This window comes from Plectropomus leopardus, chromosome 9 (genome assembly GCF_008729295.1).
Source record: "Plectropomus leopardus isolate mb chromosome 9, YSFRI_Pleo_2.0, whole genome shotgun sequence".
Classification (NCBI taxonomy): domain Eukaryota; kingdom Metazoa; phylum Chordata; class Actinopteri; order Perciformes; family Serranidae; genus Plectropomus; species Plectropomus leopardus.
Genome location: NC_056471.1, coordinates 21,019,830 through 21,035,452, shown reverse-complemented (window position 1 = coordinate 21,035,452; position 15,623 = coordinate 21,019,830). Strand labels below are relative to the sequence as shown.

At 39.1% G+C, this 15,623-nt stretch overlaps 2 protein-coding genes across 2 annotated transcripts; both read left to right on the top strand.

Annotated features, from left to right (window-relative positions):
• Positions 1-2,080: 2,080 nt before the first annotated feature.
• Positions 2,081-5,387, top strand: cdx4 (caudal type homeobox 4). Its single transcript, XM_042493898.1, has 3 exons — positions 2,081-2,513; positions 3,874-4,019; positions 4,983-5,387. The coding sequence occupies exons 1-3, from the start codon at positions 2,081-2,083 to the stop codon at positions 5,214-5,216; spliced, it is 813 nt and encodes a 270-aa protein (XP_042349832.1). The 3' UTR covers positions 5,217-5,387.
• A 1,506-nt stretch (positions 5,388-6,893) lies between these two features.
• chic1 (cysteine-rich hydrophobic domain 1) lies at positions 6,894-13,873 on the top strand. The gene is made up of 6 exons (XM_042493950.1): positions 6,894-7,039; positions 8,619-8,673; positions 9,653-9,808; positions 10,179-10,235; positions 10,742-10,801; positions 12,477-13,873. Exons 1-6 carry the CDS (start codon positions 6,894-6,896, stop codon positions 12,525-12,527), a joined length of 525 nt encoding a protein of 174 aa, XP_042349884.1. The 3' UTR covers positions 12,528-13,873.
• Positions 13,874-15,623: the final 1,750 nt, after the last annotated feature.

Sequence of the window (15,623 nt, the reverse complement as noted above, 5' to 3'; positions counted from 1 at the left end):
AAACAACAAAGAAAAAGTCACCAAAGTTATCCCACAGTGTTGACGGGTATAAAATGGCAGAAAATGGAAATACAATTATCTCAAATTTGTACTTGAACAGACTGCAACACATGAGTAATATGTAGGCCAATTTCTTTTTACTCTCTGGTGGTCAGACAGCTTTCAACAGTTTGATTACAACAGCTGTTGTTCTGCAGAAATCCACAAGAGGGCAGCAATGAGTAATGAATAATGAATCTACACGTTGTGGAAACTTTAGGACACACCAAAGTAATGAGAGTGAGTGAAGTGAGTGAAGTGATGTACTCTAATCTGCAGTGGATGACAGCTGAGAAAAGTAAAACAATTAAATGCAGTTTTATAATCAAAACATAAAATGCAAAATGTGAAAGCCATAAAGTAACTCAATAAGTCAGTTCTTGTGTAAAGGTGTGACCTGAACTGTTTGCTTACTCACTTGAATCTCTGTGCATGCAGACTTTTATATCATAATGAGAAGAAAAATGTTAGAAGGTATATAGATGTATTGCTCCCTTTACATACATTCATTCATGCTTCTTTGGCACATTTATAAACATGTATTTATAGTGTTGATTGTGACAGTGAGAGAGGTTAAAACATGCCAGTTTTTCTTCTCCAAAAAAGACAACCAGGATGCTGATTTATGTACAAATTGGAGAGGTGACTGACCGTGGACTGTCGCAGGCCGATCACACTGTCTCATAAATATTTTGTGGTCAATAAACAGATGCTTCAGAGACATCCATCAGGATTTGTGACTTTTAGACAAGCCAATTAGTCAGCTCTGCTAAATAGGCCCTCAGACACTTGGCACACGAATCAGAAACATACCGAGAGAATGAAAGGGTATGAGGAAAAAATATGAGAATAAGATGCAGTACTCTGACAAGAGGGACAAGAGTACAGGTCAGACTTGCACCTGAGATTGAGTTCTTGAGAGAAAGTCCATTGTAAAATTCTGCTTAAATTTGTCACTTTTTTACTCATGGAGTTTGTTGTTTCACCAATTGAATTCTTTCAAAATGCATTTCATTACCAGTTCACATTTGCAGAGAGACAGTGGCCATTTTCAAACTTCAGAGGAACTGCGTTTCTAAAATTCAGATTTTTTAATGGGGCATTTGTACCCTCTAACTCATGAGACGTGATCAAAAAAAATAAATAAATTGTGTGTACTTTCAGGAGCCGGCGGTGACTGATGTGTGGAGGGCCGCTGTTTGTCACAGAGGGGGTTGTTGGAGTTTCCTTGTAACCGGAATTAGCTGTGAAGTGCGACCTTGAGGTGTGAACACGGAATACTAAAGGTCCGGCTTGCTTCACAGAGCAAGTCTCTCATACTTTGCACCTCGTTTGCAAGTGAATCTCTTAACAAATAAAACGGGAATTACGCGTGAAGCGTGGTTGGCATTCCCATAATAACAAGGTTTTAACCCAAATGCATTTAAACAGAATGTACTGGATCAAGAAGATAAAGACTAATGTGCAAAATAAATAGCTTTAATAATCCGATGTCGTCAGATTGAATTAATATCTCCTGGAAATAAAATCATGCTAAATCCAAGATGATAAAATATATCTGCGCGCAATTACGCACAGGCCTACTTTTCTGCTCGGTGCGTTTGAGGACGAGTTTTCTCAGTTTATTGCCGCTCCGTGCTGCTGATAGGCCGCGGTGTTAATTTATTCATGGTGTGCAGAGATCCCCTGCTCAGGATAGGCCCACTGTCAGGTGATGACGCGCTACAGGACAGTCGCGAGGGGACAGCTGGGCCGGCAGCGCCGGTCACTCTCATTTGAATGCAAATCTCCAAGAGTTGAGGAGTTGGCTGACGTCAGGGAGGCCTCAGTATACCTTTAGCATCTTGTCAACAGAGACACATCATGTGAGAGTGGAGACAGACTGGAACTACGTCGCATTTCACACTGGGAACCCATTTGGACTACATAAACAGCAGAAGGATTGTTTTTAACAGTTTCGGGGCAACCATGTCGCCTTAAAATAGGCCGCATCATCGCCTTCGCTGTTCATCATCATATTTAATTGTTTCTTATCCAAATCATGTATGTGGGATACCTTCTGGATAAAGAAACCGGCATGTATCACCAAGGGCCTGTAAGAAGATCGAGCATCAATTTGCCTCCACAGAACTTTGTTTCCACGCCTCAGTACCCCGACTTTACTGGATACCATCATGTGCCAAACATGGATACGCACGCACAATCTGCGGGGAGTTGGGGGCCAACTTATGGCGCTCCACGGGAGGACTGGGGTGCATACAGTCTGGGACCACCAAATACTATTCCTACACCCATGAACAACTCCTCTCCTGCACAGGTTCCTTACTGCTCATCTGAGTACAGTCATATGCATCCTCCATCTGCGGTGTTACAGCCGCCGCCGGACAACGTTAATGTTGCACAACTTTCTCCTGATAGAGAAAGGCGCAATTCATTCCAGTGGATGAGTAAAACTGCGCAATCGTCTTCTACAGGTGAGTCTAACATTTTGTGCCAAAATGATGCTATGTGATTACCTTTGTCCTGCAGGAAAAACTTTTTTAAAATATTTTTACGCACCGAAAAGTTCGTTTCCGTTCGATTCACATGGGGGTTTACGCGCACAGTTGTCTGGCAGTTTCGTGTTATTGAAATATAGTTTACTATCGAATTTGTTAAATTAAGAAGGAGAAACGGTATTATACATTTTTTAAAATAATTGTTGAAAGTAGAAGGTGCGTAAAAACTCAAAAGAAATCTTAAGAACAGATGGAAACGTTGGTCTTTTGACACGTTTTATGTGCGTTTGGTTGAATTTGGGCAAAATACATAAAATGTTTTCATAATGTTAATAATTGTGTTTTTTGATTGAATAGATATAATATCTCTAAAAAAAAAATGACAACGAACTACATTACAATCGCACCGGAAATAACTGTTCAAATGTGTCCAATATTTATTTCTACATCTCAAAATTTCGATGGGAAAATGGACTGAAGGCCAGCAGCTCAGTCTACTGATATCTGTCTCCAAAAGAAAAATAAGGTGTGAGGAATCGGCGCCAGGCCCAGTTGTGATGTTAATGTCATTATTCCTGGAGATGTGAGGTGGACTTCCCTGTTTTGAGTGTTGTCCGTCATATCCAGGCGGTGGCCTTTGCTTTCAACACCTCTTCACTTTGATATGCACCAACCTCCCTTCCTCTCCCAGAATTATATTGCCGGAAAGAGTGACGTTTTTCACAGCCAGCGTCTCCAAAGTGCAGTAGTACAAACTGTAGGCCTTTACAGTGGCGTTAAATACAGTTTCAGATCGAATATTTGTTAATTATGAACGCCTAGAATGAGACAGATCTCCTAATGTCTATTAATAAAAAATAATTACGCTCATAGGAAATTGTGGTAATAAGGATGTCCAACATTTATTAGATTTTTTTTTTTTTATAAAATTTGTCAGATTATGGCATTCAAACGTTTATACGTAAAACGTTAAAATGCCCTCCAAAGCAGGCCTCGTCAAACAGTGCTTTGACTCCACAGTCAGATGTTTGTCTTATCTCCTCCGTCGTGTGTTTCTTTTTAACTTGTCAGCAGATAATCTGATCGCTGACCGTTTGAAACTCGCAGTACTACAGTTGTCATCAAAGCAAGATGAAAAAGTGTAATTTGCGTATCAGAGGAGAAAGCAGAGGGATGTGGATTTAAGAGGCAGCAAATAAAGATGCTGTGTGCAGATAAGCCGGTCTCGGCATGCAGCCTCCTCTGTGAATCTTCCAGTTCAACCACCTGGCAGCTAAACAGCAACAACTATAAAGAAGCACAATCTTCATGTTGTGTAATTTCGTTTTCTTCGCAGGTAAAACAAGAACGAAGGAGAAATACAGGGTAGTTTACACAGACCATCAGAGGCTGGAGCTGGAGAAGGAGTTTCATTTCAACAGATATATCACCATCAGGAGGAAGTCTGAACTGGCTGTCAACCTCGGTCTGTCGGAAAGACAGGTATGTCTAAATTAAACACTTCTGTCTGGTCTCTTTTTATCGCAGAAAGATGCAAACAATAATTTAATAAATATATGACAGGTATGTATGAGCATCTGTGGACACTACCAAAATACACGCTCGTTTTCACACGCGTAACTCACGAAATTAGGCAACGGAAAACATGTCAATATTACTGAAATGGTAGTTTAGGTTAGTCTGTAAATTAAATAACAGATAGAAATACAATGCCTTGGATATTTAAAAAAAAAATGAATCTCTGATATATTATTTAAGTCATTTTGTATTAATTATTCTGTGGTTGATTATTAAAACCTAAAATTCAAACATATCGAATTGTGGTTCTGTGCACTGATACCTTTTTTTATTCTGTTTCTGTACTTTGAGATGTGCCTGCGTCAGATATGCTCCCACAGGTACAGATTTTTATTTGAAAAGTGAAATGATCGGTCCTTTTTGAAAAGGCAGCAGTATATAATGACAAATGATGAAAATGTATTACCTACACAAGGTGCATATTTTGTAATTATTATTCATTTTGGTAAAATTTCTGTTCATAGCTAATTTATTTTTCTTAAAAGAATGGCTCGTAGATTGGGCGAGAAAATCGATTTATTATTTTTTAATTGTGTTTTATTTTTTAATCTTCTTTCTGTGTAGTTTATTTAATTTTATGTTCATTATAAATGTCTGCAGATTAAACGGGGTAATTTCAAAATATGTCTTTTATTTAAATATTTATTCTTTCTAATTATTCTGGCATTTTACGTCCAAGAGAATCTAGTTATTTCACATATTTTCAGTATAATTATTTGTATCAGTAGTTTTGGTAATATTAGTATTATTTTAAAGTTCGTTTTTTATTTGAATTGTTAATTATATAGTAACTTCATGGAGATTTATGGAGGAAGTTCAAACCCATAATATTAATTTAAAATGTATATCCCATTTTCCCCTCTTCAGGTGAAAATCTGGTTTCAAAACCGCAGAGCCAAAGAGAGGAAACTGATCAAGAAGAAGCTGGGTCAGTCTGACGGCAGCGGAGGGTCTGTGCACAGTGACCCGGGTTCAGTGAGCCCTCTGCCGGTTCCCGGGTCTCTCAGTCCCTCAGACATCCACAACTCTCTGTACCCTCCTCAGGGCATGAACACCTTGCCATCTATCAGGAATATACAACAAGTGACTGTGACTCAGTAAGAGTTCACCCTCTGGACCATCTCACCTAACTGAGCACTCCGACACGCTGACAGGACACTTGATAGGCAGCCAGAGGATCTGAACTCTCAAAGCTGCGGATACACATTTGATTTATAGCAACAAAATGCTGGAGGCTCTTCAAATATTGCTTTTTATAGAATAGTTCTAATAACGTGGGGATTTCAAAAAAACAAAAACTAAAAAATCGACGTGTTTCAAACTTCAAAGCTTTAATTTGTTTGTGAGTTAATAAGATATAAATATCCTTTTTTTTTCGTATGTGATGAAGTGTATGTGAATAAAAATGTGAATTCAGGGACATTTTAATGAAGTTTTAAAGTGGATTGTATGTAGCTGGTGGCCACGCAAACTGCTCTGACTTGACAAATCATTTACACGCGTTTTTCAGCACAATTTTATCCGCTTTAGTAAAGCAGGGACAGCTGTGAATGATACGGGTACATTGGTCGTTTGCTGGCAAAATGTAAATAAAATGTCGTTTTTTTGCAGTAAACTTGTCAATTTACTTATTCTTCCGAAAGGCTTGGATAACAATAGCATCAAGGGTTGTTGTTTTGTTTTTGTTTTTGTAATGCTGTTATTGTGTCCGTCGAGTATCGGTATTTTTCGCAAGTTACAAATTCAGGTAGACTACAAAAAACTTAAGCCTGTCAGAAATTAACATATCAAAGTAACTTTAAGCAAAATGGCTATTAAGCTTTTGCTTAGTTGAAACATACAGTACATAAATAATGCTCCTAACAAAATTCCCAAAATAATCAGCATAACACAAGAAAAAAATTGAACCTGCTTTACAAGGATTATATAGCAATAGGCATTGTGACATGCAATTTCAATGCTTCTATTTTTAATTTGGACAAGATAGTAAAGGCTCGTTTCCAAAACCTGACTATAGCCTACTGAGTCATCTTACTACAAAATAATTAGACTTTTTTAAATTTTATTTTTATATCTAACATGTGTTAGGCTACAAGCCTGGCTTTTCAGTTATTTCTGAAACTGTCACACAACCAATGACTAGAAAACCAACCATAAAACATATGGTTATGTTTCATATATGTATATATAGCAATTGAAAATATGGGGGTTAATTTTTCCTGATCAATATAAACATTTTAAGCTATTTAGCATATGTTAAAAAGCTGTATTTTTAGAAGATTCACTTTCACTTTGCATTTATTGTCAGAAGTTGTAACTTCTGCTTTTTGACACATTTCAGCCTGTCTGTTTTTAACTTCCCAGAAGTGAATCAGGTTCAGGCTTATGGGTTCAAAGTAGGTTCATGCATAATTGGTTGACATGTTTATTGTCATCTGGCTAGACTGGCTATTTTGGGAAGATGACTTTTCCTGATTTTGACCCATGTAGGCTACAATGTCTAAAGAAGTAAATTTCCTAATGCAGAATGCCGGGATATTTATTATTATAAAACATAATATAGGCTAAAGCCCATATATTTTCTAATATAATAGACCTATGTGTCATGGGTCCAATAGATTCCACTAATATCCTAATATGTAAGTCACATCTACGCAATGCCAGTTTTGGTGCTAACGTTGCTCCCTCTGAACACAGCGGGGCGATGGTCGCTATTCACAATCTCTGGCTCACCGCGCGTCCGCTCGTGCGTCCGCGCGCAGCCCCGTAGGAGACGTCATGAGCGTCTTACTACCCAACATGGCGGACTTTGATACCATTTATGAGTTGGAAGACGAAGAGGATGAGCACGTAGTGAGTGAGGAACACTTGCCCAGATACTGTCCGGAGCCCGTGGTGATGCGAGGGGCCGGACACATCACAGTGTAAGCAGAGCCGCGTGTGTCTCTCCTGTCTGTCCCGCTGTCGCTTTGTTGTTTTGGTGTCTTCATTCTTTAGCCTGGTTAGCCACTGCTAGCCTGCTAGCTAACGCCAAACACAACAACTAACAGTTAGCCATATGTTTTGGGGAGGGGGCTGTTTGGAGCACGAACGGAGCGTTATTATGACGTTATAATATAGATATATGTGATGTTATTAATCGAACGTTACGAGTTTTATGTCCCCATGGCAACCGCGGAACATGGTAGCATTCGGTCTTAACTGGTTGTCAAGTTTACATGTGATGTACCGATATCAAAAGTCTGCGCCTGTTACGTGTTTAACAGCAGACTGAAACAACACTACCAGATTTTATGAAGTTAAGTCGACGCAGTGTCACCTGGTTAATCATCGTCTCCAGCTTTTTTTTTTTTTTTTTTTGGCGAGTTATATCATTGTTTACATGGGGATGTCAGCTTCTTGCTACATTTTGATGGTGGCTGCATTTTTGTCATTAGAGCTTTAAGGAGGCGACGTCAGCTCCTTGTTATGACGTCATGGAGTAGTACAGTGGTTTTATTCAGAAAAAAAAACAAAAAGCAAAAGTTCATCACTATCGTCATTGTCACATCTCCCTTCACTGTCACCAAAACTTAAACCTGACTATCAGATGCCAAATCCTAGCTGGCAACCTTTCTGAACTAATTTTAGATTCTAATCAGAGAAAAGTTATCAGGATGCCAGTTTTATTATTCAATATCAGCTGCTTCATTTTACATGCTGGTTGTTACTATTGAGCTTCATGCATTTTTTCTGTATATCTGAACATGGATCATTTTCTGTAGAAGAAACAACTACGTCTGCCAGTAACAGCTTAAAACGCAGCTACTGAAAATATACCAAGACACAGCTATCTCGTCTCCACATTTATCTGTTTTATTCTACGCGGACATGACTGCTTTTTCTTCCTCTGGAAAGACGACACTATTAACACATCACATATATGTGAATTAGGTTTAATAATGATAATAAATAAATAAATGTGAGGATAAAATGTTCAACTGTTAATTACTGGGATCACACAATACCTATATAAATGCCAAATCAGGTCTGCAGTAATGAGCGGTCACTGCAGGAAAATAAACCATTAACAGCTTATTTTTCCATAATAATTATTCCAGTTATAATTTTTTCCTGTTTTCTGGCTTGAAGTTATTTTAGCTCTAATTTATTATACTGGTTTGTGGGTAATATGATGTGCGCTTCATCAGCTGGCCTCCTGCACGTTTACTTTCTTTACATCAAGAACTACAATAGTAATGTGCATTTCTTTTGTAAAAATGGTAACAGGGACCCAAATATATTACTGCTCTACAAAACTATTTAATATCCCTCATTGTCAGCTAAACTATATCGTTTGTTAATAAGCATTTTATGTCTCATTGTGTAATTAACAACATATTTCTACTCACTGTGGATTATTTTTGTTTTCATCATGTTCATAGTAATAGCAGATTTTGCACTTTGTATAAGATACAATTTCATTACTATATCAGTGCTTAAATTTTGTTTGTCTTCTTCCAGGTTTGGACTGAGCAACAGATTTGACACAGAGTTTCCCTCTATTCTCACGGGAAAGGTACAGTTTCTCTCTAAGTACTTTCTTGCACTTCAGTCTTGCAGGCTGCTTTCTGTTCAATTCCAAGTGGGAAGAATTAAGCAATTAAAGCCACAGTGATCCAATTGTTCTTTTGGCCCCTTTAACAGCCCCAACTTCCCCAAAACCAGCCCATTCAGACCTCTCCGCGAGGTTTTGATGTGACGGAGCTGCATTTCAACTAACGCACCACAATGTATAGAAAAGAGTCTGAATGTGCTGCTGTCCAGCTCTGTAAATGAGTAAGCCGCGCATGGGGCTCAGTTGGCGGGGACCCCAGTGTTTTTGAGGGTCCAGCGCCTGGTGATAAAATAATGAAATGAAGACTCTGCTGCAGACAAGAAAGGAAAGCTTCCTGGGTCGGACGCAGAAACACAAAAAGGCTGCAGGGGTAAGAGCAGGCCGAGGGAAGTGTGGGGCAATAAAAAGTACCTTCAGTATTGTGACCCAGGGTGACATGTGATGGATGAGGTCACAATTATGATGATTGAAGGGTGCAGATCAGGCCCTGCTGGGCTTTATTCTGAGGTCTTTGGCTGTTTGCAAAGAGACCTTTGCATCCTGTCATAAAAGATTACGACCCCAGTTTTATGGCGTACAGACTCAGCGAGGAATGAGCATCCATTCAAGTTGTTTGGCCAGCGCTGCCACAGGCACTGAGCTTATCTCTGCTTTGAGTCCCTCCTTGCCTTGAACAGTCTGGAGCTTGGTTAGCAAGTCAGAGGCAGAGCGTTTAGAGATTTCATCTCATCTCTGGACAACATCTCCAAATATCTACCTGTTGGTTTTTCTCAAGCTCTTTGATCTTTGCGCGCAGGTTTTCTTTTGAGCGATTGGGAATCTTTCATGTCAGCGCCACCGACAAACACTTGAGTTGTCTCGCTCCCTTTTGCGCTCAGTTATTTCCCCCACTGAGCTGTTTATGTTGGTATAGATCCATCTCTTCTTTTTTCTTTTCTAGGTAGCACCAGAGGAATTCAAAACCAGCATCAGCAGGGTGAACGCCTGCTTGAAGAAGAACTTGCCTGTGAATGTGAAGTGGCTTCTCTGCGGCTGCCTGTGCTGCTGCTGTACAGTAGGCTGCAGTCTGTGGCCTGTTATCTGCCTCAACAAGAGAGTAAGTCCCAGACCGCCTGTGACAAGACAGTTTAACTCTCCCTTACATCAGCGCTGATTACTCAGGGGCTGTTATAGCAATTCAGCCACATTGGTCCAAGTGTAGAGGGTAATAACAACTCGTGTTCAATTAGTGGCTCTGTGTAGAAATGACGCATTGCGCTGCAGAGCTCCTCTCCTGCCCGGCTCATGGGTGTGTCACTTAGAAGTGGTGTTACCACTCAGAATTAATGGCAACAAAGTGGAAATTACTAGCTGGTAAATTGGGTGTTCAGTCCATAAATCCCAACACTGCGGCCGTTTACTGTTACCTGTTAAACTGTTGAGTATTTTGTCGCTTGCATTAATGCGTTTGTTTTCTTTTCCAACAGACAAGACGGTCTATTCATAAGTTGTTAGAGTGGGAAAATAACCGATTATACCACAAGGTAAGAAATCGGATGAGCACCTGTGTGAAAATGCTTAATTGTCTGTGTCGGTGTAAGTCGAGTATCACCGTGATGGATAATGACCATTAATCTGTTCTGTAAACTCTAACCCGCCGCACGAGTGACTCAGAGCTGAGTCAGATCTGGTGCGTGAGGTCTGAGAGGACCGTGAGGTCAGCAGTGAAATGCCGTGTTAATTTTGTTTAGTCTCGCAGCAACAAATTACAGCTAGTAGCTGTGCAAAGGCATAAAGGAAGCTCTTCAGGGTGTCTGGCCACAGTTTGACCCCAGCAAGACCAGACAGCCCTGCTCTCAAATTCCCTCGACACTGAAGGGGAGATTTCAGACAGATTTTCCTTTGTGTGTGTGTGTGTGTGTGTGTGTGTGTGTGTGTGTGTGTGTGTGTGTGTGTGTGTTTGTGTGTGTGTTTGTGTGTGCGTGCGTGCCTTTGTCTGTTTGAGAGAGATGCTCATTCATTGTGTCTGTGTCTTTTCTTCTCTCATCAGCTGGGGCTGCACTGGAAACTCAGTAAAAGAAAATGTGAAAGCAGTAATATGATGGAATATGTAAGTAGGCTGACACAACAAACCAGCAGTGAATTTTTGGATTATTGCATACCTTTTCAAACTTTTTGATTCATTTCCATTAGAGATTCATCAGCAGATTATTTTTCTGATGAACTGATCTATCATGTTGCAAAATAACATAACACAGTAAGAAAAAAAACCCATTGTGATTTTCTAGAACCCAAGGTAAAAAAGTTTTGTTTTTTCAGTCACCTAAAACGTAATAATATTTAGTTTTCTATCATCTATGACAAAGAAAAACAACAAAGTCTAACGATGTCTTATGGTACTAATCATAGACAAAACATGTCGACTCAAACTAAACGCAAACGTAACCTCAGGAGTCTCTTCATCACTGCACAGCAGGTCAGCTGGACATTAAAAAATGTGAAATGTTTTTCAGACAAACATAAAAGTCGTTGTTGATGCATACAAACAAAAAAGCCTCCAGTGAATAAATATTTACCTGGATGTAAACGTTTTGTCAGTGTTTCTCAGTAGTTGATTTCCAGAGGAAATATCACTGGAAACCAGCAACTGTTTGTAAACGCAATTTATGTTAAATTAACATATTTGCTGTTGCAAATTACTGCTATATAAACTATATTTCTAAGAGAATAATACTATCATACTATGCAGGAATTGTTGGCTACCATTTGCAAACAATATCGCCGGAGAAAGAGAAAGTGAAAGCCACATCCAGCTGTGTCTGCTGGGGTTTTGCCTCGCTATATTTGTTTTTTTGCGGTGATTATTTTGTCATAGCTTCCTCTTTGATGCGTGCTGCGTACCTTTTTATGAAGTCCCGACCTCACCTGTGTGGAGTGCCCAGGAACGTCCTGAATATGGCAAAATAAGACAATGCAGACAAAGGGCAGATTCTCTGCAGAAAAAAACAGCGCCGCATAATTCTAGGTATAGTGGTCGTAAGTGATGACAAAGAGGGATTACTTTAGAATGAGAAAATCCTACGTAGTATATCTTTAAAATGAAACTTCACAGTCCCTGCCGACAATTTGGGACTGAATAATTTACAGGTCTTAGCCCACTAAGAACTTTAAATTACTAATGACCATATTCCAGGTTTTTAAATCGACTTTCAACCTCAAGACAGCCTTTGGATTCAGTTGGTTTCAGCTGATAATAAAGTGTTTGGAAAGCAGAGACTTGACGCTTTCAGCTCAGTGAGCACAAAGTCTGCTAATTTATTTTCTCAAAAAGTAATAACTGTTTGGTCAAACATTTGAAAAGAACTACCCTTGTATAGTTTAGTTTATTTGTTTCACATAATACAAAGCACAATGGGGTTAAAACATATAAAAAGTACATGTTAGGGTTTGGTAGAAACCTAGACTGGCTTATATGAAAACCACACCAAGAAAACATATGAATAGTAAAACACAAGCAGTCAAAAAATCAATACATTTAGTTGCTAAAAATTCAAATTCTCACAGTATTAGTATAGTTTAAAAAAAAGAGTGCAAATAATCATTTTGAACGTGTGAACATCAGTTCATACAGGGATCATAATATATATAAGAAATGTGAGGACCTGAAAAAACAAGTGTTTTTATTGATTTTTTTAGTCAATTTGTTCACAAAATTGCTGCAGCTCTTCTGAAAACAATTACATTGCAGTTGTCTTCAATAATCATTTATGTTCTTCTCTCCACAGGTGATTCTTATAGAATTCTTACCCAAATATCCTATATTCCGACCGGACTGAGGAAGCTGTTAACTGACTGGACGTGTGGCCCTTGAATCTTATCCTTAGTGCCTTGTATATACAGTATGTTGGAATAAGGGTCTGCGCCGTTGTCTTTCGTGACGACCCTGTACATCTCCCAGTACCTTGTACATTAGAATTTGCAACACTGTCACTTTGCTTTAGAGCAGATTTTGCACATTTTCCCCGACAGAACTAGACATGTCCCCTCTGTTGCACTCGGATGTGTTTTTTTGTTATATGTGACAAACTCTCGAAAAGTGCATTTACCCCAAAGAACGGTCAACTTATCCCATCTATTATATCAGTAATCCCTTGCAAAGAATGTGATGCCTCCACCTTCCTTAACTATCCTTGCCTTATGTATTATTAAAAAAAAAAAAAAACTACATGTGAGAGGAGGAGGACGGCACCGGGTAATTCAACAAGTCTGTCGATTTAAATGCTGTTTGTTGGGTTTCCTCTCCTCTAATCCAGTTCTTTGCAAGTAGATGGGATGGTTGAAATTGCCTAACGTACAGTGTACGTCACCACCCTGTGTTATTTCTTTACATTTGACCCTCTGTACTTGGGAACTAGCTAGTAAAAGAACTTGACCTGTAAATACCATGTTAGGATAAGCTGTACAGTGGTATACCATTGTTTACATACTTAGCTCTTTAGTTTTTTTGCCAATATATTGCTGTACCATAGTTTTGATTAATGAAAGATGTCTATGTACCTTTCTAGTTTGTATGGACCTGTTTACCTTGTAAGCCATATAGTTACATGATGCCAGAGTTAGGACTGATTATTGCACTTGAGCCCAGTAGGAAGTCAGGATTTTAATCGATCCTGAAGATTCATCCGCAGACAACAGTGCACGTTGTGGTTTTTGCCAATAAAGATGACATTCAACGAGTCATCATCCATTAAAACTGGAGATGGTTGCATCGCTGATGTGCAGTCGGAAGTTAACGATTCGAACTCTGCTCTTCCACTCATCTATTTTTTATCATTTGATCCCAACTTTGCATTAATTTTTATAGTTTTGTACTTTCCCCTGTGCAGTGTTTGCTCCTCCACACACACGTCTATATCGAGCAGATGGTTCCTTTGTTTCAGTCGTTCTGTCCAGTGTTATTTTCCTGAATCTTAGTCAAGAGATTGCTGCGTTGCGTCGTATTAGAGTGCCTCTGGAGTAGTCGGTGAACCACAGAGAAGTACAGATTGAAATCTGTTCTCTTATTCAAAGGAGATTTAAAATCCTCCTCCCAGTATTGTCCCTGTTACAATTCTTGTAAATGTTCGTCATGGTGACCTAATCCCTACGGAGAGAGAAAATAAATGGGTGATTTTGAATTTTCCTTGCTTCGTTTATTTCATTTGTTATTTCCCGTCACGGTTAATGATGTGTCATGTTCTTAAAAACAGAATTGTGTCTATTTGTAATGTTTAACAAGGTGTTGAAACGTTAAAGTTAACAAGATGGACTTCAATTATCCGACACATTTGTGAATGCCGTTACCATAACCTGCTGCTACTTTCTAATGTTATGGATGAGTCGTCAGAGAAAAATGGACCGTGTCTTTATCTCACCACAACCCCCGAACTCTGAGGTGGTGGGCTTCACTTAAGTCTGGTTGGTTTTATGGTCCTTTGTTTTTTTGTTTTCACATTCACAGTCTTTCCCCGTGTAGCCACGAGTCTCAGTAACCACTTACTGCACCAGGGCTCCAGTGGTTTAAAGCTGCCACCACTAGTTTTACCTCATGTGGAGCAGAATTTTTAATGTTAGTACAATAATGGTATATAATGAAATGTGTCCACAAGATACAGCCAATGTATTATTTAATTCACTTAAGAATCCATTTAAAAAATTTAAAATATCACTTACCCCTACTTGTACACGAGTTACACTGGTGCATTTTCATTTGTGGAGCTTTACTTTTTACTCCATTATAGTTACTTAGATTTATGGGAGAATGATAACGATATCATTTGTCCAGTAACAATAAGGGTGCTTTTGCTTTGGGTATTTTTTCAGTTTTGCCGAAAGTGCTTGTTTGCTTTTACTTTAAGGGACAGTTCACCCCAAAATAAAAAATACATATTATTCTGCTTACCTTTAGTGCTATTTATCTATATTGATTGTTTTGGTGTCACAAAACTTAACAGCAATATCTCTTTCCAGAAATAATGACTTGGTTACTTAAGATAATCCACAGAACTTGCTGTGAGCAGTTTCACGTAGGAACTATTTTCTTTCTTCTGAACTACACGGACCAACAATTATTGTAGTTCTTCCATGAAACTGCTCACAGAAAGGTCTGTTGATAATCCTTGTTTTTTTTTTTTTTTTGTGCTATCTAGTGCCATTATATTGGAGAGAAGGCAGACATCTCTATTGTCGATATCTCCAAAACTCAGCTCAAACTGTTAAATAGCACTATATGTAAGAGGAAAAATATGTATTTTTGGTTTTTGTGTGAACTTAAGTAGGCCTTTAATATAGGACTGGCGCATGTAGCAGAGTTTTGCATAAGGTGATATTGCTGCTTTTACTTTAGTAAAGGATCTTAGTCCCTCTGCCATCGCTTGCAATTGAAGCTATATGAAACTAAAGTTTCTGTGTGACTTTCATATGTGCCAAACGTGTTTTCCTCTCCATGGTGGTGCTGCTGCAGACTCTGGTAACAGGTAACAGATACTGAGATCACGTGACACTGTGACCGCACACAGGTGGACTTCATTAAACTCATTACGCGACTTGTGGCGGTTCGTGGTAGCCCCGCATCTTATTCCGGGGCTTCACAGCAAAGGAGGTGAGTACATTTTTTCCCCATTTCCCCTCACAAATGTCGATTACATTAAATCCAAATAAAAACACTTAAATTATAGCATGAAATGCAACAAAATGAGACTAAACGCCAGGGGGGTGAATACTTTCACACGGCGCTGTAAGGCGCGTTTTGCATTTGCAGCAGGTTGTTCTGGTCTGACTGTCTCGAGTGTTTGCGTGCACAAACAAAAGTGTCTGGGTGTGTGTTTGATAGAGCGGGAGAGGTCTTAAATGTGTGGTGTGTGTGTGTTTGCACATGCAGATATTTACAAACT

Bases quoted from the DNA above. Each gene is read 5' to 3' on its own strand.
- cdx4 (XM_042493898.1), top strand. From the start codon at position 2,081: ATGTATGTGGGATACCTTCTGGATAAAGAAACCGGCATGTATCACCAA. The intron at 2,514-3,873 runs GTGAGTCTAACA...TTTTCTTCGCAG, and splicing joins TGCGCAATCGTCTTCTACAG to GTAAAACAAGAACGAAGGAG. The intron at 4,020-4,982 runs GTATGTCTAAAT...TCCCCTCTTCAG, and splicing joins TCGGTCTGTCGGAAAGACAG to GTGAAAATCTGGTTTCAAAA.
- chic1 (XM_042493950.1), top strand. From the start codon at position 6,894: ATGAGCGTCTTACTACCCAACATGGCGGACTTTGATACCATTTATGAG. The intron at 8,674-9,652 runs GTACAGTTTCTC...TTTCTTTTCTAG, and splicing joins CCTCTATTCTCACGGGAAAG to GTAGCACCAGAGGAATTCAA. The intron at 9,809-10,178 runs GTAAGTCCCAGA...CTTTTCCAACAG, and splicing joins TTATCTGCCTCAACAAGAGA to ACAAGACGGTCTATTCATAA.